The sequence below is a fragment of the Macadamia integrifolia genome, chromosome 9 (assembly GCF_013358625.1).
Source record: "Macadamia integrifolia cultivar HAES 741 chromosome 9, SCU_Mint_v3, whole genome shotgun sequence".
In the NCBI taxonomy this organism is placed as follows: Eukaryota; Viridiplantae; Streptophyta; class Magnoliopsida; order Proteales; family Proteaceae; genus Macadamia; species Macadamia integrifolia.
In genome coordinates, this window is record NC_056565.1 from 7,195,111 (window position 1) to 7,220,693 (window position 25,583).

Consider the following 25,583-nt stretch of genomic DNA (forward strand, 5'->3'; position numbering starts at 1 on the left):
ATGGAAAGTGGAAAGTGGAAAGGAGGAGTTTGAGAAGAAAAAGAAAGTGGAAAGAGAGGAGGAGAGATCGTGGACAATCAGAGAGTGGAAAAGGTTAAAAGAAAGTGGAGTGAGTTTAAGAGAAATGGGGAGAAGAAGAAGCCGTGTGTTACAGTGCCCTGCAGCAGGGATCGAGAACTTCTACAATTCTTTAATCTTGCAATGATTCAGAATAGGTGGGAAAAAAAAATCAAGAAGTACATAAAAACCAAGATAGTTGCAGCTCCCCCATGGGAATAACAGACACGATTGAAGATCCTAAAAGTACAAAATTGTTCGAGTAAACCGAAGAAAAAAGATGGAGGAGTCAAAGGCCCATATCATAATTTCAATTTTCAAAATAAAACCTGTTATTGATGATCAAAATCCATGGCTACCTGCGTCATAAACAAGGCTAGTACGTGGAAGAGTGGGTTGTTAGGAAACTGCTTCCACAATTCTTCTTCATCTCTCCTTCCTCCTTCTGGCTTCATGGACTGCTTCATGGACTGTTAAGAAACTACTTGAGAGGAAGGAAAAGCGAGCCCAAGATGAGTAACAAGTGTCAAAGAGCCTCCATGGTATGAGAATAAAAGAAAGGAGCAAAAATTGGGAGAAGGGAGACGTGTGAGAGTTTGAGGGAGTGAGAAAAAGGAAAGTGAGAAGAGAGAGTTTTAGAATAAAAAGGAAACTAAAATTATAAAATTAATTATATAGTATTTAAATGAAAAAAGGGTAAAATAGGTCAATGAAAGATTTGCCACTTTGTAAAGAGACAGGTGTGGGAGTTACTTATTAATAAAGAAATTAATTAGGAAAGTAAATGAAATTAAGAAAGCAATTTGGGGATACTATTCTTCTTGTTTGTGTATGTATGTGTGTGTGTATGAGAGAGAGAGAGAGAGAGAGAGAGAGAGAGAGAGAGAGAGAGAGAGAGAGAAGGAGGTGTGGGAGTTACTAATTAATAAAAAAATTAATTAGGAAAGTAAATGAAATCAAGAAACCAATTTGGGGGATACTATTCTTCTTGTTTGATGTGTGTGTGTGTGAGAGAGAGAGAGAGAGAGAGAAGGGGGTGTAGGAGTTACTAATTAATTAATAAAAGAAATTAATTAGGAAAGTAAATGAAATTAAGAAAGCAATTTGGGGGGATATTATTTTTCCCTGCGTGCGTGCGTGAGAGAGAGAGAGAGAGTGAGAGAGATAATTATGAGATTTAAATATGAAGAGATGTTAAATGGGGGCATTAGTCATAATTTAAGTAGTAAATGGAGGCATTTGGGTCAGATGGTAAAGTTTGCCAAAAAACACCAGTACGTCCTTTTATAGAGCACATAGATAGATAGATATATATGCAAAACTAATTTAAATGCCAGTTACTTTTGATGATACCAAAAAAAATACAATTATAATGATGTGAAAATACAATACCACATAAAGGAAAAGTCATTTTTTTGGATAAACGAAAAAGGTCAATTATAGTAAAGATTATCAGAAAAGATAATTGACAGAGAAGCAGCTTAGAACATTTGTGATTCGAAGAAGAAGTGAATTGTTGCTGGAAAAGAAATTAAATTATAGGTAGAGAGGTAGATAGTTGACTGAGAGGGAGATTAATGAAGAAAGGAAAGACTTGCAAGAAAGTTGCACTTCTTCTCTCGATTAAACTCAGGTGAACAACTGGCAAAGAGAAAATCAAAACTTTACCTATAGATGTAGATCATTGATGGAGAGGGAGATTGTTTCTAAAGTGAAAGAATATTGCTAAATAATTTCTTCTTGTTCTTCTTTTGAGTAATCCAAGGTATCGGTTTTTTGCAATGGTGGATCTCTCTCTCTCTCTCTCTCTCTCCTATTCTTGTCCGTTTGATGGAAATTACATCATAATCTTGATCTATGAATTTGCAAGTTGAACATCTTTTTGTGTGAGGAATACATTCCAGACAAGCTGTGAAGATAAAACTTAACATTTACATGCATTGGAGATTGTTTACAAGTCCTTCCTTTATGTGGGCCCAAATTTGAAGGCTAAGTATTTTAGGGATAGCGATCTTCTCATTCCTATAGTTTGGAACAGTATTGCTCTTATGTTTACTTCGGTGAAAAAAAATGTGATGTGTTGGAAATGGATGTAATATTTTCATTTGGTCTTATACATGGATATCGGAAATTGATAATTCAATTTGCCTCAAAAGTTAGTTCCTCATCCATATTTTTCTATTGTGATTAATGTTGAATAGCATATGAAATGTTTGTCATAGAAACTTTCTTCTAAGAAGATTTTGAAACTACCAATTGTTCATACTTCTAAGCCTGATACATGAGTGTGTATTTCTACTAAGAATGGATTACTTACTAATCAGGTTGTGCCTAAATATTTTGCTTACTATAATGGTTATGATGTTGGTTTTATGGTAGGTACAAGTTTATAGTAATATGTTTGGTCTTCTTTGGAAGGTGTTTCAAAATGGGCTTTTTAGTGAGTATGTCTTTCTAAATTTATGAGTATTGATATTACATGTGGTTTCGTAAAAAAGAGAAAGGAAGTCAGATTGGCATGTATAGTTTTCATGTGAGCTTAGTAAACATATTTGGGCAGTAGATCCATTGGGTAATAGTTCTGAAAAACACATTTGTTTGGGAATAACCAAATAAAGTACAAAGTAATTGCTGAGACGGATAAAAAATGAAACATGTTAGATTGAGACTCTTGGAGAACAAATAAGAGATTTAAAAAGGCCAAACATAGATGAAGACTAGAGATCTTCACTGCATATCGCCAATGCTCTAGCGTTCAAATGCGCTAAGAAATTTAGCAAGATTAAAGTTGACACAAACCATCCCAAATAGAGAACCATTTATAGGTGGAACATTGTAATTTAACAAAAAAGTATTTGGAAAGTACTTAGCCTTCAAAACTCTAGCACACAAACATGAGGCTAATTTAGTAGCCTCCTAAGCTAATTTTATTATCAACAAAATTACTTTTAAATCTTAACCCACTTAAATTTTGGGGTAGAGATAACGCCTTCCAATAGATTGGTGATTAGCTTTTGTGATCATCATACATACCTCGCCAAAGCCTAGCACTAATTGGGTCCAATTGATTACAAACAGAGGTTGGAAAGGAGAAGATAAACATCCAATATCTGGGAGTAGAATTTAAGTATATATTCAGTTAAAGGGTGAAAAGAACTCTACCAGTCTGGTGTAGGCAACCCCTAGTATGTTGGCCCAATGGGAGGGCACGTAAGAGCATTTTTAGCATATGGGGTGGCGGCAGTGTGGTCTTTTCACATCGCCTACATCTAGGTGTTGGGCAACACCAGAATAACAAGGTTCTTTTTCCCTTGATTAAAATGGACCTTCCCGCTCAAGATAAAATAGGGTTTTCCATTACCCAAGTTTTGATCGGATGCAGTTAAGAACATTATTCCAAATCATCTTTTTACCTATAATTTAAACCAAGGGGGTGCCAAGATAGAGAGAAGCAACTTCCATAGGAGATTCCCCAAGAATATTAGAAAAAAAATATTACAACTAGGAACCAAATTACCCTTAAAAAGAAAATAGCACTTTTATAGAAGTTTATTTGACAAATATGGAAGCTAATGAATGAAGTCATCTTCAACTGTGCTCACTCATACTTGACTACCACTATGGCTATGAATCGAAACCTACGAAACAGTGAAGAGCAGAGTTGAAACTTAGGAAACATACTTAAAAGGGTTGGTTCTACTGAAATGGTCGAACCATTCGAAATATTGTAGAAACATCATGAAAATAGGTTAAAACTAGATGAAACCACGTACATTGGGTAGGGTCGAAATCACCAAAATATCTGATTTTAGTCAAAATTTCCAAGATTTAGAACTATGAGTCCAATTAACTCCAATCACACATACTGACAATTTCAAATGGCTAAACTAAACCTATCGGTTCTTTCATAGTATAAGACCTCTCAAATACAAACATGTGAAATGTTAACCTAGGGATGTCAATACTTAAACTGACCTAAATTGAGCCAGTAAAATAGACTCGGACCGAGCAAATTGAACCTAGATCAAATCGAACCGAAAGCTTATTGGTCGGTTTTGGTTTGGGATATTGTAACCCCCTAACAAAACGAACCACATCGAAAACTGAATGGACCCTGATGAGGCAAAATATGTCCCCTTCCTCAGCACGGCTGAAGCATGTATGCAAACCTGAATAGGAATGACCCACTACCTCTGCCCTCCATTAGGTCGTGTTGCCGCCTCGACCCTCCATCAGTTTGTGCTGTCGCCTCGGCCCTTCATCAGTCCGTGCTTCCACCTCAGGCCTCCATCATTCTGTTCTGCCACCTCGCCCCTCCATCAGGTCGTGCTGCCACCTCAGCCCTCCATCAAGCCGTGCTTCCACCTCGGCCCTCCATCAGGCTGTGCTGCCACCTCGGCATCTCATCAGGCCGTGCTATCACCTCGGCATCTCATCAGGTTGTGCTGCCACCTCGGCCCTTCATCAGGCCGTGCTGCCACCTCGGCCCTCCATCAGGCCATGCTACCAATCACCTTGGCTTGACCAACCTGTCACCTTGGCTCGGCACAGTCAAGTAATGCACCCGGAAATGTGCACACATCCACTCTTACATTCAAGGGATGTGATCTCTGATCATGGGAGTAGGACTCTATCCACTACACGTCATCAGAGGCGTCCACCCCTCTCACGACTTGCACATTTGAGATCAATGAAGAATATTCCCAGAATATACCCTGAAACCTGAAATATTCCCAGAATCACAGTGCCACTCCCCTCAAAGACTCCACTCCTAAACTGGACTCTCCACAAACGCCCCTCATTTTCTCTCCATCAGCAGCCTATAAATACCAAGGTAAGCTTCCATCATAGGATGGATCAATCACTTCTTTTATTGGAAAAGCTCTCTTGAGCATTTGCTGTGGAAAGATCTGACTTAGGCATTGGAGAGTCCCCCGTTGAGTCAGCTTGGCTCTCCCCTGTCATCTTTTCTGTGTAGGTCGGCCAATGCACCAGGAACTACAGGGAAGATCATCCAGTCAATTTTTATCGCATCAGATTGGCACCGTTCTTGGGAATCTGTTACAAAAAGTCACCTTGGACTAATGTAATTAAGGAGTGAGAATGTCGTTTCTTCTACGACAACACGAGTAAGATCCACCCGCGAGTTACCATTTGGACGTCCTCCTTCACCACCAATGGTAGAGCAGGAGAATGTCCCAGCAGAGACCTCTCCACAAGGACCCTAGCAAACCAGGCCTAATGCGCAAGTTGCCCAGGGAGAGGGGGATCAACGTGAGCAGAACCCTCAGCTATCTCGCCATGTCCCATTATCTAGTATAACTCACCCAAACATGGAAGAGCAGATGCAGAGCCTGCAGCAACAGGTGTTAGCGACAAACGCACTGGTGTAGGACTTCATACGTCAGCTCGGCTTGGCACTTCCAGTGCCATGGACTAGTTCAGCTCAGTCGCCTAGGCTGGTTCCGGGCAGGCAACTCAACAATGAATCTCCTGACAACAGTGTCACCCCTCAATCAACAGCAAGGAGGAGATCGGCCAAAACGTCATGTACTATTCACTCGATACCACCCCGCTCTCCTACTAAGGGGCATAGGCAAGGTCCCGTTTTAGCTCAGAATAGGAGAGCTCATCGTTCCACGCGTCACCGGAGCCCAGAGACATAATGTCCATAGATCCCCACCCCGGGTAGGAAAACGCCAGCAGTTGCCTCAAAGACTCACTAGAGGCGTTCGTCCGCACAAAGAGAGACGAGAAAATTCTCAGAGGATAGCTCGACGAGATCAACCCCATGGGGGTCAGGACTCGCCCACCAGGCCGACCAGAGGCGCACCAGGGCAAGGTTAGGATCGGCCTGGTGGTCACCAAGGCCGAGGAAGAAGCCCCAGAAGAGGTGAAAGGGCACGATGATCCCTAAATCACCGAGCTGAGGTGAGAAGGGACGACCTGGAGAGTCTCATCCAGTGTCTCATTGAGCGAGTAGAAAGAATGCAGAGGCAAAGGCACCCGATCAACATAACTGTAACTCCGGCCCATAATGCACTATCCTACGAACTGATAGACGTCGTGCTGCCCTCAAATTTTGTGATACCCGTCTTCAATGGATATGACGGCACCTCAGATCCCTATGATCATCTACTGTATTATAGCTCGGCCATGATAGTTCATGGTAGGTCAGACGCCGTTCTCTGTCGAGCCTTCGCAACCTCATTAAAAGGAGCAGCACTGGTATAGATGTCGAACTTGTGGCCCCGGTCCATCCGCAGCTATGAAGAGCTGACAAAAGCGTTCCTCACATGTTTCCAAGCAAGTATGAAGCAGAAGCAAACTACACAAAATGTGATGAACATGAGGCAGGGAGCGAGAGAGAATATAAGGGGGTTCCTTGCTCGATTCACCAAGGCAACACTGGAGGTAAAAAACCTACTGGAAGGAGTGGCATATAGCACGTTGTGCAACGGGGTAATGCACCCTAATTTGGTCCAGTCTCTGGCCCTTGACTTGCCAGAAACAATGCCCGAGCTGTTAAGACGATGCAATCAATATGCCAACATGGAGGAAGTCCTGGCTGCCAGAGGGATAGCTGACAGGGACGATCAATTAGAGAAGGAGAAGAAAAGGACTTTGAGGCCTAAGGATGATTCCCGAGAGCCAAAGAAGAATGGAACAGATCGGCCGCTTGACACTGATGAACCCGAGCATTATGAACTTGATCGTTCCTGAACAAACTTGCTCTTAGAGATCCAGGATCAGAAGTATTTTCGCTGGCCCAAGCCAATGACGGCTAAACTAGAGAAGAGGAACCCCAACCGTTACTGCCGATACCACTGAGACTATGGGCATGACACTAAAGACTGCAATTCTCTAAAAAGGGAAATTGATGAGCTCATCTAGGCTAGATACCTTAACAAGTATTTGAAGCAGAAATATGGAGGGAACTGACTCGAGCCGAGGAGAAATGATGCAAGGCCGAGCCGAGATAGGACTGAGCCACCGAAGGAACCAGTCACTGACCGAGTTGACGCTATGATAACCAGCCAATAGGTCCAGCCATTCTAACAATCATGGGCGGACCCTGGGCGAAATCAGTCGAAAAAGCCAAAGAACACACTCAGTTCATATGCATCACGGAACAACCTGTTTAGTCTTATAGATTGTATATTTTCAGCACCTTAGCTTCCATATCTCAGTTATTCAATTTTATCCACGAAGCGGATTAGATTCTATTTTAAAGCAATGTATTTGTCCCAAGTGCATACCACACATCAATATACTATAAAACTTCTCCCAAATATCTGGCTCTTCTAAGGAAATAAAGACCTTAACAACTAAGGCATAAATACAGGCTACATCTCGGTAGCATTTAAGACCGAGCTACAGTTCAGCATCATCTAAGACCGAGGTACAAGCTCGATAATATCTAAGATCGTTCTCAAGCTCGGCACTATCAAGACCAGACCCTAGTTTGGTAACTCAAGGCCTTACACACTAAGGCATGCACGCCCGAGCCTGGGCTCCGCACCTCAAGCCCTTACGCATTAAGGCACACAAGCCCGAGCTCCAGCTCGGCACATCAAGCCCTTACGCATTAAGGCATTCAAGCCAGAGCCCCGACTCGGCACATCAAGCCCTTACGCACTAAGGCAAGCAAGCCCAAGCCTAGCTCGGAACCTCAAGCCCTTACGCACTAAGGTATGCAAGCCAGAGCCCTCGCTCAGCACCTTAATCCCTTACGCACGAAGGCATGCAAGCCCAAGACCCAGTTCGGCACCTCAAGCCCTTATGCACTAAAGCACGCAAGCTCGAGCCCCGACTCGGCACATCAAGCCCTTACGTATTAAGGCATGCAAGCCTGAGCCTTAGCTCGACACCTTAAGCCCCCACGCACTAAGGAATGTAAGCCTGAGACAACTCAGCACCTTAAGCCCTTACGCACTAAGGCATGCAAGCCCGAGCCCTGGCTCAGCACCTCAAGCCCTTACGCACTAAGGCATGCAAGCCCGAGCCTAGCTCGGTATGAACTAAGGCATGCAGACCGAGCACGGCTCGACACCTCAAGCCCTTACGCACTAAGGCACGTAAGCCCGAGCACGGTTCGGCACCTCAAGCCCTTTCGCATGAAGGCATGCAAGCTCGAGCCCCAGCTCAGCACTTGAAGCCCTTACGCATAAGGATTCAAGCCCGAGCCTCGGCTCGGCACTTTAAGCCCTTATGCACTAAGGCACGCAAGCCCTTACGCATTAAGGCATTCAAACCCGAGCCCCAACTCGGCACCTTAAGCCCTTACACATCAAGGCATGTAAGCCTGAGCCCCGGCTCGGCACCTCAAAGCCTTACGCACTAAGGCATGTAAGCCCATGCCCAGCTCGGCACCTCAAGCCCTTATGCACTAAGGCATGCAAGCCCAAGCCCCAGCTAGGCACCTTAAGCCCTTACACACTAAGACATGTAAGCCCGAGCCCCAGTTCGGCACTTGAAGCCCTTATGCACTAAGGCATGCAAGCCTGAGCTTCGGCTCGGCACCTCAAGCCCTTACGCACTAAGGTATGCAAGCTCGAGCCCCGGCTTGGCACCTTAAGCCTTTACGCATTAAGGCATGTAAGCCCGAGCCCAGCTCGGCATGCAATAAGGCATGCAGACCAAGCACGGCTCGACACCTCAAGCCCTTATGCACTAAGGCACGCAAGCCCGAGCACGGCTCAGCACCTCAAGCCCTTACGCATTAAGGCACGCAAGCCAGAGCACGGCTCAACACTTCAAGACCTTATGTATTAAGTCATGTAAGGCCAAGCCCCGGCTTGGCACTTCAAGACCTTATGCATTAAGACATGTAAGCCCGAGCATGGCTCAGCACCTCAAGACCTCTCATAATAAAGCATGCAAGCCCCAGCCATGACTCGGCACCACAAAGGACCTTAACGCAAGGCACATCAAAAGATTAAGCCCCAGCTCGGTTGAGCCCCAGCTCGGCACCCCTATGGCTAGTCCCAGGCTTGGCACCTCAAGAGCTCATAAGCTAGACATGGAAGATCAATTCAGAGCTCAGATAGGGAACAGAGCCACACAGACAGCTGTACTAGTCCTTATACATTCAACAGTTACTCATTTCGAGCCGGCTCAAAGTACAAGAAAATAAAGAAAAAAGCACAAGAACGCTAAGAGATAACATCAAAATAAATTTTTCATTAATCAAAAAAGGGGAAAAAGCCCTCAAAGTACATCACTCCCGAAGGAGACACCTACATAAATATATATATATATAATCCATGGACCTAGCTCTTCACTTGGCTATCCTTCGAGTCGGGTCACCTCTTCACTAACGTCGATCGAGCCATCGAGTTGCACCAAAGTAGATGGGGCAGGAACGCGCTACTCATAGTCTGTCAGATTGTAGCCTGACATCTTACTCAGGATGAACCGGATGGCATCGTCCGGGACGACCTGAAATGAAGCAATGTTAACGTCAACCAATCACTTCTGATAGGCCTAAGGGTTCAGCCACCTCGTTGGCCTCCAGCTCGGCCCAGTGTTGTCTTTCCAGCTCGCCAACCCTAGCTGCAAGCTCCTCCTCCTTGCAAGCGCCCTGAGTCTTGGACAACTCATCTTAGAGAGCATCATTCTCCTTCATCAAGTTGTTGTTGGCATTGAGCTGCTTAGGCTCTGTACTGTAACAATTCTCTTTTTTTAACATGATTTTGGGTCTAACACACTTTTTTGCATTTCTATTTTTTTCGAGTGATTCTGCATCCTAAATGTTGTATGGTAATCGCAAAAAAAAAATTGATTTTGTAACCTAAAAGAAACAGAAACATGTATGGTTCATACTTAACAGAATTGTTTCTGTTAGAAACCAATATTTACATAAAGTGCCATCTTCACCATGGGTTTCAAAGTTGTGATTTTTAAATAAAATCTAAGGATAGTCAATGGTTTTTTAATAAATTCTAAGTTATGAAAACCATTGTTATCCAAATAGCTTAAGTCGAATGAGACAAATAAGAATAGCTCCATATCAACAACATGGTGTTCACGTCAAATATAAAATATTTGGCCTTGTTTCCTTACCATATGAAATATAAAATGTTTCAACAAAAATATGATCTATCATAATAACATAAAAGTATGAACAAGAATAAATTCAAGTATTGACATAATTCTTAAAGTATCTACTTATGAACTTAAGGGCATAAATTAGGTCTTCCAACTTAATTCTTAATTGCAAAACATGTCAAACTAATTTAAAGTTTAAATCCAATCATCAAAATGTAATCATGTAATTTGAGTCATTCTGGCTTTAACAGCTAACTAATTTGCAATCTTTTTCCTAAGATCATCCATCTGTCTTCTTCTTTCTGCTAAACTTATACTAATGTGAGCCGGTGGTACATAATCTTGAATTTCTTCAGGCTCCTGATTCCACCAATTTTCACCAAACTCCTTAAAATTCTTGTCTACAATTTCTTCCTCCTGAATGAAGTTGTGAAGTGCAGAACAAGCAATGACAATGCATGTTTGGGTGTTCAGTGGAAAATATGGCATTTTGCTGAGAATTGGGAAACGTTTCTTCAAAGAACCAAAACTGCGCTCTATGACATTCCTAATAGAAGAGTGTCTATTATTAAATAGCTCTACTGCTGTCCTTGGACGTCTATTCCTATAACCATTTAGATGGTATCTTTGTCCTTTGAACAGCGTCAAGAACCCAGTAGTAGATGGATAACAAGAATCAACCACGTAATATTTACCTAGCATGTAAAGTGAAAAGTAATGAATCAACACAATATGTAAACTAGAGCATAATCAACTGGTGAGGTTAAGATTTAGAATGTACCAGGTGGAGGATGAGAAAATTCAAATTTAGGGTTATTCAATGCCTCATTGAATACTTGACAATCATTTGCAGAACCCTCCCAACCAGCGTACAAAAAAGTGAATTTCATGTCAAAGTCACATGCACACATAACATTCCACATTGTATCTCCTTTCCTTCCTCTGTACGGTATTTGTTTGGGTAGAGGTACAGAAGCACTAACATGAGTGCCATCAATTGCACCAATGCAGTCCTAGTACCAATACATGGATATTCATCAAATTAAATCACGTATAACCACAAAACAACATAATCATTGTTTTAATTATAAGCAACATACCTTGAAGAAAGGATAGAGCTTTGGTTTTTCAAGAATCTTTTTAGGGCAACAACTGAAGTTTGGAGGTTTGATATTCTCTTGTCCCAGTAGTATGAAAGCACGTAACACTTTCTTAAAGTGTTCACCTGTAGTGTTAAGAGAACGCTGAAAGTGTTCTGCTATGTCTCTATACCTATCATTGTGACCAACGATAGATATAAACATTGCCAATTGCTCATCCATTCTTAAATATCGACTATCTTCCAACCAACCATGTTGTCGCATTAATGCATCACGGTTGAGGAAGACATGGCGTTCCATTTTATACTGTTCATAGCATCTGTCTAGATGGCCGTTTAGGACCTCACTCACTCGCTCTGGTCCTGTCAATTTACTATCTCGTATGGGCTCTCTAGTGTATAATGAATCACGTGCTTTCATCAACAACATCATACACATTATGATTTCTGTATCAGTGCCATCCATTTCCATTTGTTCAATGTGTTCCCTAGATGCGATCATTCTTTGATCCATTCCTATAATATAAAATTAGAAATATACAAACACATCAAACCATAATTTTGAACAAATATCCAAGACATCAAATACTTCTGTTAGAAAAATAAGTCAAGGCACAATCATCCAAGACATCTTAAAAAAATGAAAGAAAACATAGCAAACCATCAAAGTTAAAAGTTGTGTCAAGGTACAATGAACAAATATTTAGGACATCAAATACTATAGTTATAAAAATAAGTCAAAATACAGTCATCCAAAACATCTTAAAAAGTGAAGGAAAACATAGCAAACCATCAAAGTTAAAAGTAGTGTCAAGGCACAATCCAAGTAGAGTTATCAATCTATCTAATTAAAAGAAATTTTCAAGAAGCAAACTACTGAAGGGTACGAAGGAGTATTGACTTTCAATGAGGAGGGCAGGAAATTGATGCCTCTCTCCATTGCGGGTCAGCCATTAACTTCCGAAGTACTTTCTCGTATAGTGCTTCATCTAACTCATATCCTGACTCAAGCACCTCCATGGCCCTAGTAATCCCGTACATCTGTTCCGCATTTTGGGTTGAAGCAGTGGACATACCCGCATCTCGTTCTACCCTTGATTTACTCACATCTTGAATTGCCTTGCATGCCATTGACCAATCATTAGACTTGCTCCTCCTTTTCGCATTTGGAGTCCTATCATGCCTATGCTTAGTAGCTGGCCTTTTTTCCACTATTTTCAGTTTGAGTGTCACCTAATGGAGTAACTTCATCAGCGGAACTTGACTCATCACAAGACTCAATTATATTCCTAGCATCATCGGCCCCCAGAGTTTCCAACACGGTTGTTTGAGTTCCACTTCCTTCGCCGTCTGCATATGTATCACCAAATACCATACATAGTTCTAGCCATTGTGGTAGTCCATGCTTCTTAAATCGTGCCCCAGTAGGGTTATCCTGATAAAGAAAAAATACTCATAATCAACTACTTGAATTGATATATCCTGGCATTTTAAAATACTCAAATTAAATGCAAATTGAGCGTACCTTAATATGTGATTCCCAAATGGATTCATCATCAACAGTACAAGTTCTGGAAGTAGTATCCCAACCAAAACCAGTTGTCTCCAATAGTTTCTTAAACTGACTATAATCCTGCCTCAATTTGTTCACTTTGTTCTTCAACTGTGCAATGGTATAGTTGACCCCAGTTTTTTCTTTGAAGTTATTGGCAATGTTATTCCAACCAGCTTTATTAAAAGTCGAAGTAGTCCTATTTCCTTTCTTAACTTCCTCTACCATCAGAACAATAAGGGTGTCTACATTTGCTTGGCTCCATTTTGCAGTCTCATTAACTGCTTGTGTTGAAGTTGACATTATCTCACTATTTTACCAAAAAAAAAAAAGAACATGAATTTAAAATCCAAATTGAAAACATTGATTTTCACCAAGGCACCCTAACCCTTCATCTATGAAACCCCTATGACCTTACTCACACAGGGCTTTCAAAGGCCTTCAAATGAAGTTTTGATTACATACTACGCTATACTAAAATGAACCAGTGGCATTCATAAATGGGACTATGAAGGAGTTTACAAACTTCACAGAGATGATTATGAGCATGGGCAAGGCTTATGATAGAATTATTAATCAATAGGAGAGATAACAGACCTTTGACTAATCCGGGAAGCAGTTCTATCTGTTTTCCAAGTTTGAAGTTATCCTAACTAACCTAAGACCTAATGAGAGGTAATTTTAAGGGCTACTGGGTTAAGGTTAGGATCCTAATTCAAATTGGGAATTTCTGAATGTAGTTAAAGCTAGTCAGAAATTTTAGTAGTAGGGACATGAGGCGTATGGGGCTCTCCAGTAGTAAGTTGAAACATTTGACGGAACATGCCGGACACATTCATTTATATTTTTTTAATTATTCCCAGGCTATAGGCATCAATAGACATGAATCAAGATAATCCCTCGACCTAGTTGGCTTGGGTTTTCAGTGAAAAATTGAAAGTAATGTGTGGATATTTGAGAATCATTCAGAAACAGCCACAGGGTTTCTTCCAGAGACTAGGATTTAAGTTTCTTTCTTCTTTTTTTTCAAGGGAGGGCAAGGGTTTAGTGTAAAGAATCTAAAGAAGATAATACGTCAATGTGTAATTGGTGGAGCTTTTCCAAATAGTTGTTATAACTTCTCAGTCTGAGGTTTTTTTTTCCTTTTATATATATATTATGAGGGAGGGGTGGCACTCCCCCTTATCAACAAGGAATCAAATTCAAATTTTAATCTTGATTTTAGACATCATTAAATTGAAATATTTCAGTGCTTTAGATATCAGTTGTAGAAACTTTCACTGAAGTCACTGTAATTTTATATGCCTATAAATCTATAATCCATTTCTGCAAAATCACTAAAGCAATTTGTATTTTGGAGCAGGGCCAAATTAAGATAATTCAACCAACATTACCCAACTTTCATCAAAATCAAAGAGATTCTTAACAAAGATTCTTCTCACTGGAAAAAAAAAAAACACTAGAAGAGAGGCACCCAGCAACAAGGGATATAGTTGTTTTAACAACCCAAATCAAGACTCCCTAATTTCTGTTCTCAATACTGAGACCAATGGCCCAACTACTCAAAGTAGTAGGGCCGTTAGAAGCTCAACAACTAGGGGTAGAGCTACCGGCAGAGGCTGCTAGAGTCCAAAGGCCTCAACTAATTTTCATTGTGGCTTACAACATGGGGAGTGGGTTTAATCCAATACATGTATGGGGTCGGAATGTTGGTGAGAAGGGTGGAGCACCGAGGGAGCTTTGGATCTAATCAGATGCCAAGCATAAGACGAAACAGAATAAAAAAAACCAGTAAATTTTGAGATGATTAAACACACCAAACCAGCCTTTAGATTCGGCAACAACCCAATAACTCTGAGCCTCACAAGAAAATGATGAACTGAGATTAGAGAAGGGAAGGGGGTGTACCTCTGAGCAAAGTTCAAACCCTAGTAAAGTGACAAGAAACCTCGTAGATCTTGTGCATCTTCGTGCACAGAGGAGTCCAAAACCCTCGACCTGCTAAACCATAGAACAAGAACAAATTCAGGGGGGCAAAGGGAGAAGAGATCAAGAAAGAAAGAGAATGAGAGTGAGAGAAAGAGAATGAGAAAGAGAAAGAGAAAGAGAAAGAGAGAGAGATCTCACAATACAGGGTCTCGTCGACGGCAGGCGAAGAAGCTTCTCTCTCTGGATTCTCGTCGATGGCTGGAGCATCCACTTCCCGCTTTGGTTAGGCTCTGCTTCTCTCTTCAGGATTTCCAAGAAAGAAGAAATAGGGTTTCCACATAATGTCAACCACTTTCTTATGTTTTGACAGGAAATTCCGGTTTTACCCTTTCATACTTAAGTGGGAACCTTCATTCTGCGCCTTTTGCTCATAATTGATTCTGAGCGTGAGAAGCTTGCTTTTCATGCTTCAAAAAATGGATTCTAAAAGCTAAAAAGTGATGGTTCATTTCAAAAAAACAAGAAATTGAATCAGACTTACTATACAGCTTTTACCCCATTTCTATTCCAAAAAAATGAAAAAGTGACAGAATTGAATTTTTAGAAGGTTACAGTACAGAGCCTTAGCAACCTCCTATTCCAGCTCTCCAGTTATCAATCCGACATCATTAGCACCGACCTCCTCAGATCGGGCCATTTTCTTCTCAACCTCCAATTGGCCTGTGATCTTGTGCAGCTCCCCATGAAGGCGCTTTGCCTCCTTCGCCTTTGAACAAGCGACAACCACGTCCTCGAACCGTTGAGCAGCCTAGGCTGAGAAAGTGAAGTAGCGCGTTTCGCATCAAATTAAATGCTCTAGAAGATCGATTCGAACTGCTAGAGCGGGGGGCTGGTGATGAGGCAAAATATCCCCTTCCTCAGCATGACTGAAACTTGTATGCAAACCTTACCTCAGCCCTCCATCAGGCCATGCTACCACCTTGGCCCTCTATCAGTCCGTGCAGCCACCTCAGCCCTCCATCAGGCCGTGCTACCACCTTGGCCCTCCATCAGTCCATGTTGTCACCTCGACCCTCCATCAGACCGTGCTACCACCTCGGCCCTCCATCAGACCGTGCTGCCACCTCGCCCTCCATCAGGCCGTGCTTCCATTTCAGCCCTCCATTAGGCTGTATTGCCACCTTGGCATCTCATCAGGCTGTGCTGCCACCTTGACATCTCATCAGGCCGTGCTGCCACCTCGGCCCTCCATCAGACCGTGCTACCACCTCGGCCCTCCATCAGGCTGTCCTATCAGTCACCTCGGCTTGACCAACCTGTCACCTCAGCTCGGCACAGTTAAGTAATGCACCCAGAAAACATGCATACATCCACTCCTACATTCAAGGGACGTGATCCCTGATCATAGGGGCAAGACTCTATCCACTACACGTCATCAGAGGTGTCCACCCCTCTCACGACTTGCACCTCTGAGATCAATGGAGAATATTCCCAGAATATACCCTAGAACTTGGAATATTCCTAGAATCACAGTGCAACTCCCCTCAAGGACTCTACGCCTAAACTGTACTCTCCAAAACGCCCCTCCTTCTCTCTCCATCAGCAGCCTATAAATACCAAGGTAAGCCTCCATTATAGGATGGATCAATCACTTCTTTTACTGGAAAAGCTCTCTTGAGCATCTGCTGTGGAAAGATCTGACTTAGGCATCAGAGTGTCCCTCGTCGGGTCAGCCCGGCTCTCCCCTGTCATCTCTTCTATGCAGGTCGGCCAAAACACCAGGAACTATAGGGAAGATCATCTGGTCAATTTTTGCCGCATCAGACCCAAAACCATATCAGAATCAATTCAAAACCTAGACCGAAATAGAAATCAAACCAGTGAGAAAATGAAAGCAGTCTGAAATTCATTAAAAAACCAAATCTTGTATGAAAATCAAACCTTAACTGGACAAAAAACCGAACCAACTTCATTACAAACTGATAGAAGAAACAGAAGTCAAACCAAAAACTAACCACATCAAAATCGAAACAAAAATTTCCTTATTGATTTGGTTTCGGTGTCACCATCCCACATCAAAACCGATTCAACTTGGACCAAAACTGGGCCGACCTAACCGGTTGACACCCTTATGTTAACCCATGTTAAGTTGAAGCTTGATTAGAGATTAGAATAAAGCATTCTAGGTCTAATCCTTAGTTTGGAATAGACTACTTGGTCTTGGAAATGAGAGACTAAGTCAAGCATAGAAGTTAAAACAGAAGGAATAACTGCATTTCAACCTCCCTAGATGGAGAAGAGGAAGGCAAAAACACAACTATCCAATCGACCTTTATGCCGGCTTGAGTTTCATGTGTAGATGTAGAAAGGACCAAAAAGGCCTTAAATGGAGATTGGAGAGCCAACCACTTGAAATCACGCTTATAAATGGTAAGGGACTTCGTTTTTGTCGCTGTTCCCTTCTGTCTTTGGAGCCCACCTGCCCCTAACACTTTGGGCGGTTATCAATCACTCACTCTCTCTCTCTCTCTCTCTGAGCACCAGAAAAGAAAATTGAGCTAGAGCTACTTCGGGATGTACTTCTCAACGGGTTAGGCTCATTCTGCAGTCTTGTTTTGATATGCTACTACTGTTTACTAAGATTCTGCAACTTGCAAATGTAGCCAGTTTTCTTGTCGAGAATTGGGTCTTCTGATGCATTTACTCATGGGTTTAGGGTTTACTTGGATTCTATATTCTCCATTTGACTCTTTACTGTTGATTCATTGTTGTGGAATTGGTTTTGCATTTTCTTTTATATTTGTTCTAGCTGCATTTATGGGATTCTTGTTCCATTTGTTTTGTGGCTTACTTCTTCCTCCTCGTGTCTAGCTTCTTGAATAGATGTTTTGTAATAGTGCTTGTCTATCACGTATGAGATTAAATTTTCATGTTGGCTGCCTTTATGAAGCATCCGGGTATGGAACTTACTTCAATGATACTTGGTTTTTGTGGACCACCCTCCCCCTCCTATATGTAGTATTATCAATTTCCTATTTCGTCTTATTTTGAGTGTCATTCTCATTCACTTTTTCCCAATAACACTTCACCAATTTTTATTTCAAAATTTTATTGGGTTTTCTCTGATTTCTTTTATCCATTTCCTTTGTTGTTTATGATCAACAGGCGCCAGAATATAGATTTCTGATGGGATTAGAGACATTGAAGCTTATGGGTTTCTGAGTTCTTGACAAACTAATTTGTTTGCTTCAATCTCGAAGTTTCAGCTTCTGCTAATCAAGATGTCGGCTCATTTATCGTTTTTCACACCTTCTGATACTCGAAACTCATTGGGAGTGTCAGCTGTGGTGGGAGGAAGAATTTTTACAGAGAGCCGTATTGTTAAGGTTTCCTCCCCGAAGCTGTTTGATGAAAAGAATGTACTTTTGGGTGCCAGCCATAAGATCAGCTCTGGTTTCACTCATATTAGATGTATAGCCAGTTCCAACAATGTCAGCCCATATCATAGTAAAGACTCTTTTTTAAATCTACAACCTGAGATATCAATGCTGAGAGGAGGTGAGGGAAATGATACGGTTACTATTTCAAGAAAGGAAAACTCAAGTAGCATTGTAACTGAGAGCTTAAAAGACTTGCCCAGCCAGGATAATTATAATGAAGCTAAAATCAAAGTCATCGGTGTTGGGGGTGGTGGCTCAAATGCTGTTAATAGAATGATTGAGAGTTCCATGAAAGGTGTGGATTTCTGGATAGTTAATACTGATGTTCAAGCCATGAGGATGTCGCCTGTGTTTCCTGAGAAGCGCTTGCAAATAGGTCAAGAGCTGACAAGGGGACTTGGTGCTGGTGGAAATCCAGATGTTGGCATGAATGCTGCCAAGGAAAGCAAAGAAGCAATAGAGGAGGCAGTCTATGGTGCAGACATGGTTTTTGTAACGGTAGGTTTCACATGCATTTATTTCACTGCAGTTACTGACATTGAACTATTTCGAGTACCATGCTGGAAATTGCTCTTGAAGATATATCTGATGGACCTGAGCTGTCTTTGATCCTTAGGAATTCACCCTCAAACGTCTTTCCTGTATGCATGGTTAACTTATCACCGTCAATTTTTTTTTGGGGGGTGGGGGGTGGGGGGGGGGGAACTTGGGATCTGTTGAATGGTGAACATGGCCATGTTGGTAGTAGATAGAGGATCTTAACCTTCCAATCTGGTGCTGAAAACTTAGGAAGTTAAGCAACAAGAGACTAATGTTCTGGGGGGTTAGGGAGTCCTTTTTTTTTTTTCCTTCTCTCTCTCTCTGTTGCTGCTGGAAAATTGTTTAAGTCCTGCACAGCTAAGTAAGAGGTAAGAGAGATGCAGAGAGGACACTGGGGGTAACTCTCTGACGCCCAAGTTAGTAATTCGTGCAACAAAAGTAATGAGGTAGGGAGAAAGTAATCGTGATCGTAACTGTGAGACTGCCCCTTACCTTGTGCTCTACTCCTTTATAGAATGGGATGAATTAGAGTCCTGCTAGGAGACGGTTTCCCTGTTTGGAAGGTTGAGGTCGATTGAGAGATTGGGCACTAACTGGTTTCCATCTTTAGACGTGGAGAATCTTTCTCGTTTTGAGAGGCTGCCTCAGTTTCCTCACTTGAGTCCGATTATGAGTCTATCAAGAAGGTGGGATTTTCCTTGGCCAAGATCCAAGGATATTTGTTTCCACATGGGTCTCTTAGGTTTCATTCTGGGTCAGCTGCCACAGTTGTCTTGTCGTGTTGATCACTCGTTGGCTGGTTATTTTTATGCTTGTCATTCTGAATAACCCAAAAAGATAGTTGGGCAGTTTATATGAGAGTTAGATTCACTGAGGATGATGGCCTGAGTCCATAATCTCTATGTCAATTTCTTAGTTGGATCATGTGTGTAGCCTATGGAGCTTCATTTTCTAGCTCTCTTTGGTATTTTAATGATTCAATTATTGGTTTGTGATATATGGTGCTTTCTAAATTAAGGTTGTGGAGGGTATGTTCATACGTACGCACAACAGCTCTATCATAATTTTTTCTTGGGTATAACTATACCTATCACCACATCACTAGAATGGTAGTTTATCTGGCCGTCAGTAGGATGATGTCAGAGTGACAAATGCCAAATCTTTTAACCAAGATAATTGTTCACTTTTACACTGTATTTTTATTGCACACCCAGACTAGCAGACCCATATTGGATCCATTCCTGATATAGGTTAAATGTGAGGGACCAAATTTGGCCTGATTATTGATCAGATTTGAAATTTTGGTTTCCAATCCTACTAATTTTGTGTCAGTTATGTTGGTTAGTTGCATTATCAGAATGTTGTTCAACCTTACTAGTTTCAGTCATTTAGTTACAGTCGATAGTCCGAATGATGTTCCAGAGGCACTAAGTTTCTTTTACTGATTGTTTTCCTTTCAGGCGGGAATGGGTGGGGGAACTGGTACAGGTGGTGCCCCAGTAATTGCAGGAGTTGCAAAATCAATGGGTATCTTGACTGTTGGTATTGTTACAGCACCTTTCTCTTTTGAGGGGCGAAGGCGAGCGGTACAAGCACAAGAAGGAATTGCAGCTTTGAGAGAAAATGTTGATACATTGATTGTCATTCCAAATGACAAGTTATTGACTGCCATTTCCCAGTCTACCCCAGTAACTGAAGCTTTTAACTTGGCTGATGATATACTACGGCAAGGAGTTCGTGGTATCTCTGATATAATTACGGTATGGAAATGAATTGGTTATGAACCTAACTTCTTCTTGTTGCTTTTGGTGGAGTTAAACCAAAAATAGCTTATAGACGGAAAATTTCCTGACTTCGCTTACCTCTAATCCCAGATTGTATAATCATGTTTTTGTCATCTTTATGCATTTCAAATGGGTCCTGTGAATAATGTGGGATAACCGCGCTATAAACTCTAATACCACGATTGTGGTAACTTAGCTCTTTTCTAACACCCTCATAGATAAAGTGCAAGTATTTGAGGTCTTCAAGAACGTAGTTGGTGTTCAACTTGGATGCCAGTAATCTTTCTCTCTCAGCAGGCATAGGTAAATTTTCCACCTTCTAAATGTTATATCATATGCGCTCCAAATGGATGAAGACATCCTTTACAACATAGTACTGTCATCAGACCAGAATGTTGATGCTATAAGTTTTATGCTTGTTGGTGCACTGTTGTCACAAAAATTAATTTAGTTAGTATGGAAAAGGTCATTTTAGGCTTCTGAATCTTAATGGTATAACGCTCTTGATCTTATGGTGTTCATATCTCAGGCATCTCGGGGTCTGTGCTGAGGACATTCATATTCCTTAAGCTCATTGCATATAAATATATGATAGAGTCCATCATGGATAGGCCTGCTCATTTAGTGGTGGACCTAAGGACACTACTGATCCTTGCAGCCCTAATATTGTGCATGTCATGAATGGAACCCCAACATGATGTAATTAAACCAAAATTACTCTCTTTTTATGACTAGTTGATTTATGTCATTCAACTGTTGTTTCATGTGTATGGATATGCATTTGGTTGATAATGGACAGTGTGTCAAACAGGTCCTTAGATTTTCCTCTTTATCTGGGGAAATAGGATTCTTTACTCTGATCCCTTTTTGCAGTTGTATACAGCTTCTGGGAGTTAATATTACTTGTTTTCTAATTAGTGATGGCTTATCACAATTGCAGGTTCCTGGTCTGGTTAATGTTGATTTTGCTGATGTGCAAGCTATCATGGCAAATGCAGGTTCTTCTTTGATGGGAATCGGAACAGCAACTGGTAATTCCAACTATATGCTTTAAGAATGAGGGTTTTTTGGAAGCATGTTAGAAGCTCAATTACTTTTTACTTTTTTGGTAGATTCCTGATGCCAAATTTACTCTCTTTTGCTGGAATCTAAAAATTTCTGTTTGTTCTATTCATGGCTTATGTTAGTGTACAGTTGTGATATAGAAATTCTAAACTTTGTAATTGTGTTTTATTTATTTATTTATTGTGCATTGATAATAGGTTTGAAATGTTTAAATTTAAATGTGATATGTGTGAGGACAATATTTTGAACTTCCTGTGTCATAAATTGATTAATGAGTCTTGGACTATACAGGCTGCTAGAGCTCTGTTTTTCTAAGTTGGATTTATCTAAAAACATGGATATGCTTATGAATCAAAAGGTTTTGTTTAATTCAGAAAGGCATTTGTTGGGTAAATATGTTGATGAAATTAAGGATATGTATTTGGGGTTGTAAGTTGTAACTAGTGTCAAAGTAACTGGGGAAAGACAAGTGTACTCTCAACCCTGTGGTTTGACAACAAGGGCCAGCTCTGAGCATATTATGCCCTGTTTGTGAACACTTTTGCTTCGCTGGAGTGTTTTCAGGGTGAGAATGCCTTTTTTTTTCCTGCTATCGAGGAGCACTTCTGTGAGATAATAGCGTGTTTGACACCAGGGCGTACAAAATATTTCTGAATCACAAAAGAAGTAGAAATGCATTTGGAAGACACTTTTACAACACATTGGAAGCATTTCTACAATACCAAATTTACCGTCATTATATGTTAAAAGATTATGTTAAGTATCTTGCTATTTCTTCACATTGGAAGCATTTCTACAAGCTGCATGTATGCATGTTGTGTTATCCACATGCAACGGCTATGTTAGTTATAGTAAGTGGTCTCTATAAGAGACTAAGTCTATTGGGTGACCTTGACGTACGATTGGATTGGTTTAGCCGTGCCATCTTTATCTCGTAGTTTGTGATACCCTAGATTGTCATTATCATTATTTTGGCTCTATCATCAATAAGAAGGAAGATATTGTAGAGGATATTGTGTATGAAAATAGGATCGGAGGAATGGGATGGGGAGGAGTTTGAGGAGTGTTGTGTGATTGGTCGTTGGTGCATTTTGTAAAAACTAAATCGTATAACTTATAAGGTGGTTACTAGAATTTAAATGCTTAATGGAGTTGAATACCTAGTAGTAAACCAGTAATTGAGAGAGAGAAGAGAGGAGATGAGAAAGAGAGGACTGCTGAGAGATCAACAGCTGATACTCTCTAGAGCCCCCAATCAATTAATATTTATGATGAAGTAATGTGTCAACACAGGACCTCCTTCTCAGACTAGGGAAGGAATCCTGATCAGAATACAACTCTACTACTCGTCTTAAAACAGAAACAGAACAAATATAGAATCCTAAACTAAACAGGAAACATGAGATAGACCCACAATAGGAAACAGGGCATATCGTGGGATAAGAGATAGACCATGACTTCCTTAACAGGGTTGATGAAGAAACAACATTTGTATAAAATGAGTGAGTGAGAATGTTAAGATGAGTGACCAGTAAATTAGAAAGCATAGTATCAGAATTGAATATATTTTATTTGACAGAAGTTAGGGGTATCACCAATGGGTGACGATATGAGGCAAGGCCCAAAATGACCAGGTTTGAATTGGTATGGAATACTAAGCTAGCAGCACAGTTATACTTCTGACTAGATTGAAATGGTGGGACATGATTTATGTAGCGATCACTAACTTGTCGGGATGAGGCTCTGTGGAGTTTAGAAAAGAACTAGTGTTGTATTAGTGTTATCCCATCTGTACTATACATCTTCCAGAGAAAGTTATAAACCCGAATCAGAGATGTCATTGTTGGTCAGGGAATTGAAATAACTGTCTACAAGAGAAGATAGATACCAACAAGAAAAAAGTAACTTTCCAGAACCCTGCTTAAGTGCGGAAAGCCTTTGTGCACTGGGTAACGGCCTTTAAGAAAAAAATAACTTTCCAAAGAAAACAATCTAAGTAGATAACCGAAAAAATGGTTAGAGATGCCAGACCTGGCAATTTCCTTCTTTCATGTCTATTATATTTTATTAATTATGTTTCATATATATAAAAAATTGCCATGCATGAATTAGAAAATTGAAGAACAATGTTCAGCTGCATCCATTTCGTCAATGGCTTGTGATGAATTGTACTTGATGCATGCATTGTTAGACTATTAATTTGGGAAAATTCTAGCCTCTTTGTCTGGTAATTCATGCACTTGGACACTGCTAAAAATTCATACTTCAAGCACATTTGTATAGTTTTGTTTGGTAAATGCTTGTATTGACTTGTATTATGGTTTTGCTGCAGGCAAGACCAGGGCTAGAGATGCTGCATTGAATGCCATCCAATCACCTTTACTGGACATTGGTATAGAAAGGGCCACTGGAATTGTGTGGAACATCACAGGCGGAAGTGATTTAACTTTGTATGAGGTATGCCTACAACTCATAAGGATCTGAACTATATATATTTTTTTTCCTTGTATTCATTCTTCGACCTTTTGTTTGTTTATAAATTTTTGGTTTTGGACTTAAGTGTATATACAGCCTAGATTACAGCTAGTAGGAGATCATGAATGATTTCAACTAGAACGGAAGAAGTAATTTCTAGTGGTGTCTCTTTCACTGATGCTTACTAAACCTCATTCATGATATAATACGGGACACAGTTTCTTTCTTTCTTTATTTATTTATTTCATATTTATTGTTCCGTTTCTCCTTATCATCTGTAATTTTATTAGCTCATTCATAAAGAAAATTTCATTCATTTATGCAGCACTTGGCTCATTCAACTAACTGGTTTCTTAAATCCGAACATTACATCTGTCAAACTTGCATTGCTTGCAAGGTGTACTAAGTGGGCAGGCTGTGCTTGGTTTTGCACCAAACCAACCCAACCCAACCCAACTTAACTTGGGAGTCGGACTTTCAACTTGTAAGTGGAACCTGGTCTCCTAAGTGCAACATGGCTCTAATTAGGGTTGGCTTTGTTCATGGAAAGAGAAAGCCAGAGGTCAAATGCATATTCTCACATCGATAGTAGCAAAAAACCCCGCCTCCCCACCCCCAACTCACACATTTAAATCCAGGCTCAACCTGGCCTTTGCATTGGCTATCCAAGGCCTTTAGTTGTTGTTCTCATTATTTCATTGGTAATTATTAATTCCCGCTAGGAAATTATGGCTGGAGAAAAGAATGGAATATGATTCTTGAATATATTTTTGTTTAAAACCTTAACTGTTTCATTCTTCACATCTCTTACCCAAAGTAACAAAGTAAGATTAATCATATAGACCATAGTTGTTGCCTTGCATCCAGGCCTGTCCAATGTCTTGGGTCTCCTAGATGCTGTGACAACTATGCTATGGACTCTGCACTTACAAAACTTTTAATATAGTGGCAACCACACAATTTCACTGCTAGATCTCTCTCAAGCTTGTAGAACTTATACGTCCATACAGATTTTAATTTATTTATCATTTTCAATGACTTTGTTTTCCAAGTTCTTAGTTCCCTTATTGGATTTCTTCAGGTAAATGCTGCTGCAGAGGTGATATATGATCTTGTGGATCCAAGTGCGAACTTAATTTTTGGAGCAGTTATAGATCAGTCACTCAGTGGTCAAGTAAGTTGGGATTTTCTGGTGTTGCATCTTTCTAGTACTGATAGCATAAACCACTGAGAAATGGTGATATAGATCACAGTACCAAGAAAATACATCTGTTACATATTGACCTTGACTCTTTGTTTATAAGATCCGGACAGACACAGCTATTTGAATTACATAAGTATTAAAGATTGGGAGTTCCATCCACAAATTTACTATCAAGATCATGGCATAGTTGCATTGATTAGAACCTCCAAATACTGATGAGGGAATTTGGGAGTGCAACATTTGAACCTGATTTAGGTCTTTGGACAGTATGCATAATTTTAGGTGGTCTGGAAAAATAACTCTCATGCTCCATTTGTTGCCATAATCATATCAGTTTGATTGACCTGGAATATCCAGGTGCAGACCATTGAATTTTCAGGTCTGCCAT

At 40.7% G+C, this 25,583-nt stretch overlaps 3 protein-coding genes across 6 annotated transcripts; 1 reads left to right on the forward strand and 2 right to left on the reverse strand.

The window, feature by feature from the left end:
* Nucleotides 1–9,426: 9,426 nt before the first annotated feature.
* LOC122089062 (protein ALP1-like) lies at nucleotides 9,427–12,337 on the reverse strand. The gene is made up of 5 exons (XM_042658495.1): nucleotides 12,283–12,337; nucleotides 11,208–11,722; nucleotides 10,889–11,120; nucleotides 10,513–10,802; nucleotides 9,427–9,498 (listed from the first exon to the last, which is right to left on the reverse strand). The coding sequence occupies exons 1-5, from the start codon at nucleotides 12,335–12,337 to the stop codon at nucleotides 9,427–9,429; spliced, it is 1,164 nt and encodes a 387-aa protein (XP_042514429.1).
* Nucleotides 11,919–14,992, reverse strand: LOC122088208 (L10-interacting MYB domain-containing protein-like). Of its 2 annotated transcripts, none has more exons than XM_042657396.1 (4): nucleotides 14,886–14,992; nucleotides 14,667–14,756; nucleotides 12,732–13,068; nucleotides 11,919–12,641 (listed from the first exon to the last, which is right to left on the reverse strand). In XM_042657396.1, exons 3-4 carry the CDS (start codon nucleotides 13,059–13,061, stop codon nucleotides 12,396–12,398), a joined length of 576 nt encoding a protein of 191 aa, XP_042513330.1. In that variant the 5' UTR covers nucleotides 13,062–13,068; nucleotides 14,667–14,756; nucleotides 14,886–14,992; the 3' UTR covers nucleotides 11,919–12,395. The 2 variants fall into 2 exon arrangements, with proteins under 2 accessions (XP_042513330.1, XP_042513329.1); XM_042657395.1 differs by having other exon boundaries at nucleotides 14,667–14,759.
* Nucleotides 14,993–16,933: 1,941 nt separating this feature from the next.
* Nucleotides 16,934–25,354, forward strand: LOC122088668 (cell division protein FtsZ homolog 2-1, chloroplastic-like). Of its 3 annotated transcripts, XM_042657983.1 has the most exons (7): nucleotides 16,934–17,117; nucleotides 17,232–17,277; nucleotides 17,853–18,625; nucleotides 20,128–20,427; nucleotides 21,392–21,482; nucleotides 23,849–23,973; nucleotides 25,073–25,354. In XM_042657983.1, exons 3-7 carry the CDS (start codon nucleotides 17,969–17,971, stop codon nucleotides 25,220–25,222), a joined length of 1,323 nt encoding a protein of 440 aa, XP_042513917.1. In that variant the 5' UTR covers nucleotides 16,934–17,117; nucleotides 17,232–17,277; nucleotides 17,853–17,968; the 3' UTR covers nucleotides 25,223–25,354. The 3 variants fall into 3 exon arrangements, with proteins under 3 accessions (XP_042513917.1, XP_042513916.1, XP_042513919.1); XM_042657982.1 differs by having other exon boundaries at nucleotides 16,934–17,277; XM_042657985.1 differs by lacking the exons at nucleotides 16,934–17,117; nucleotides 17,232–17,277 and adding an exon at nucleotides 17,287–17,644.
* Nucleotides 25,355–25,583: the final 229 nt, after the last annotated feature.

Excerpts from the sequence above, each read along its gene's own strand:
- LOC122089062 (XM_042658495.1), bottom strand. The coding sequence starts at position 12,337 with ATGGCATGCAAGGCAATTCAAGATGTGAGTAAATCAAGGGTAGAACGA. Across the intron at positions 10,803-10,888 it reads ATTTTCTCATCCTCCACCTG|GTAAATATTACGTGGTTGAT; the intron begins GTACATTCTAAA and ends TTTACATGCTAG. Across the intron at positions 9,499-10,512 it reads TCATTCAGGAGGAAGAAATT|GTCGTCCCGGACGATGCCAT; the intron begins GTAGACAAGAAT and ends GCTTCATTTCAG.
- LOC122088208 (XM_042657396.1), bottom strand. The coding sequence starts at position 13,061 with ATGTCAACTTCAACACAAGCAGTTAATGAGACTGCAAAATGGAGCCAA. Across the intron at positions 12,642-12,731 it reads TTTGGGAATCACATATTAAG|GATAACCCTACTGGGGCACG; the intron begins GTACGCTCAATT and ends TTTCTTTATCAG.
- LOC122088668 (XM_042657982.1), top strand. The coding sequence starts at position 17,969 with ATGTCGGCTCATTTATCGTTTTTCACACCTTCTGATACTCGAAACTCA. Across the intron at positions 20,428-21,391 it reads GTATCTCTGATATAATTACG|GTTCCTGGTCTGGTTAATGT; the intron begins GTATGGAAATGA and ends TCACAATTGCAG. Across the intron at positions 21,483-23,848 it reads GGGAATCGGAACAGCAACTG|GCAAGACCAGGGCTAGAGAT; the intron begins GTAATTCCAACT and ends GTTTTGCTGCAG.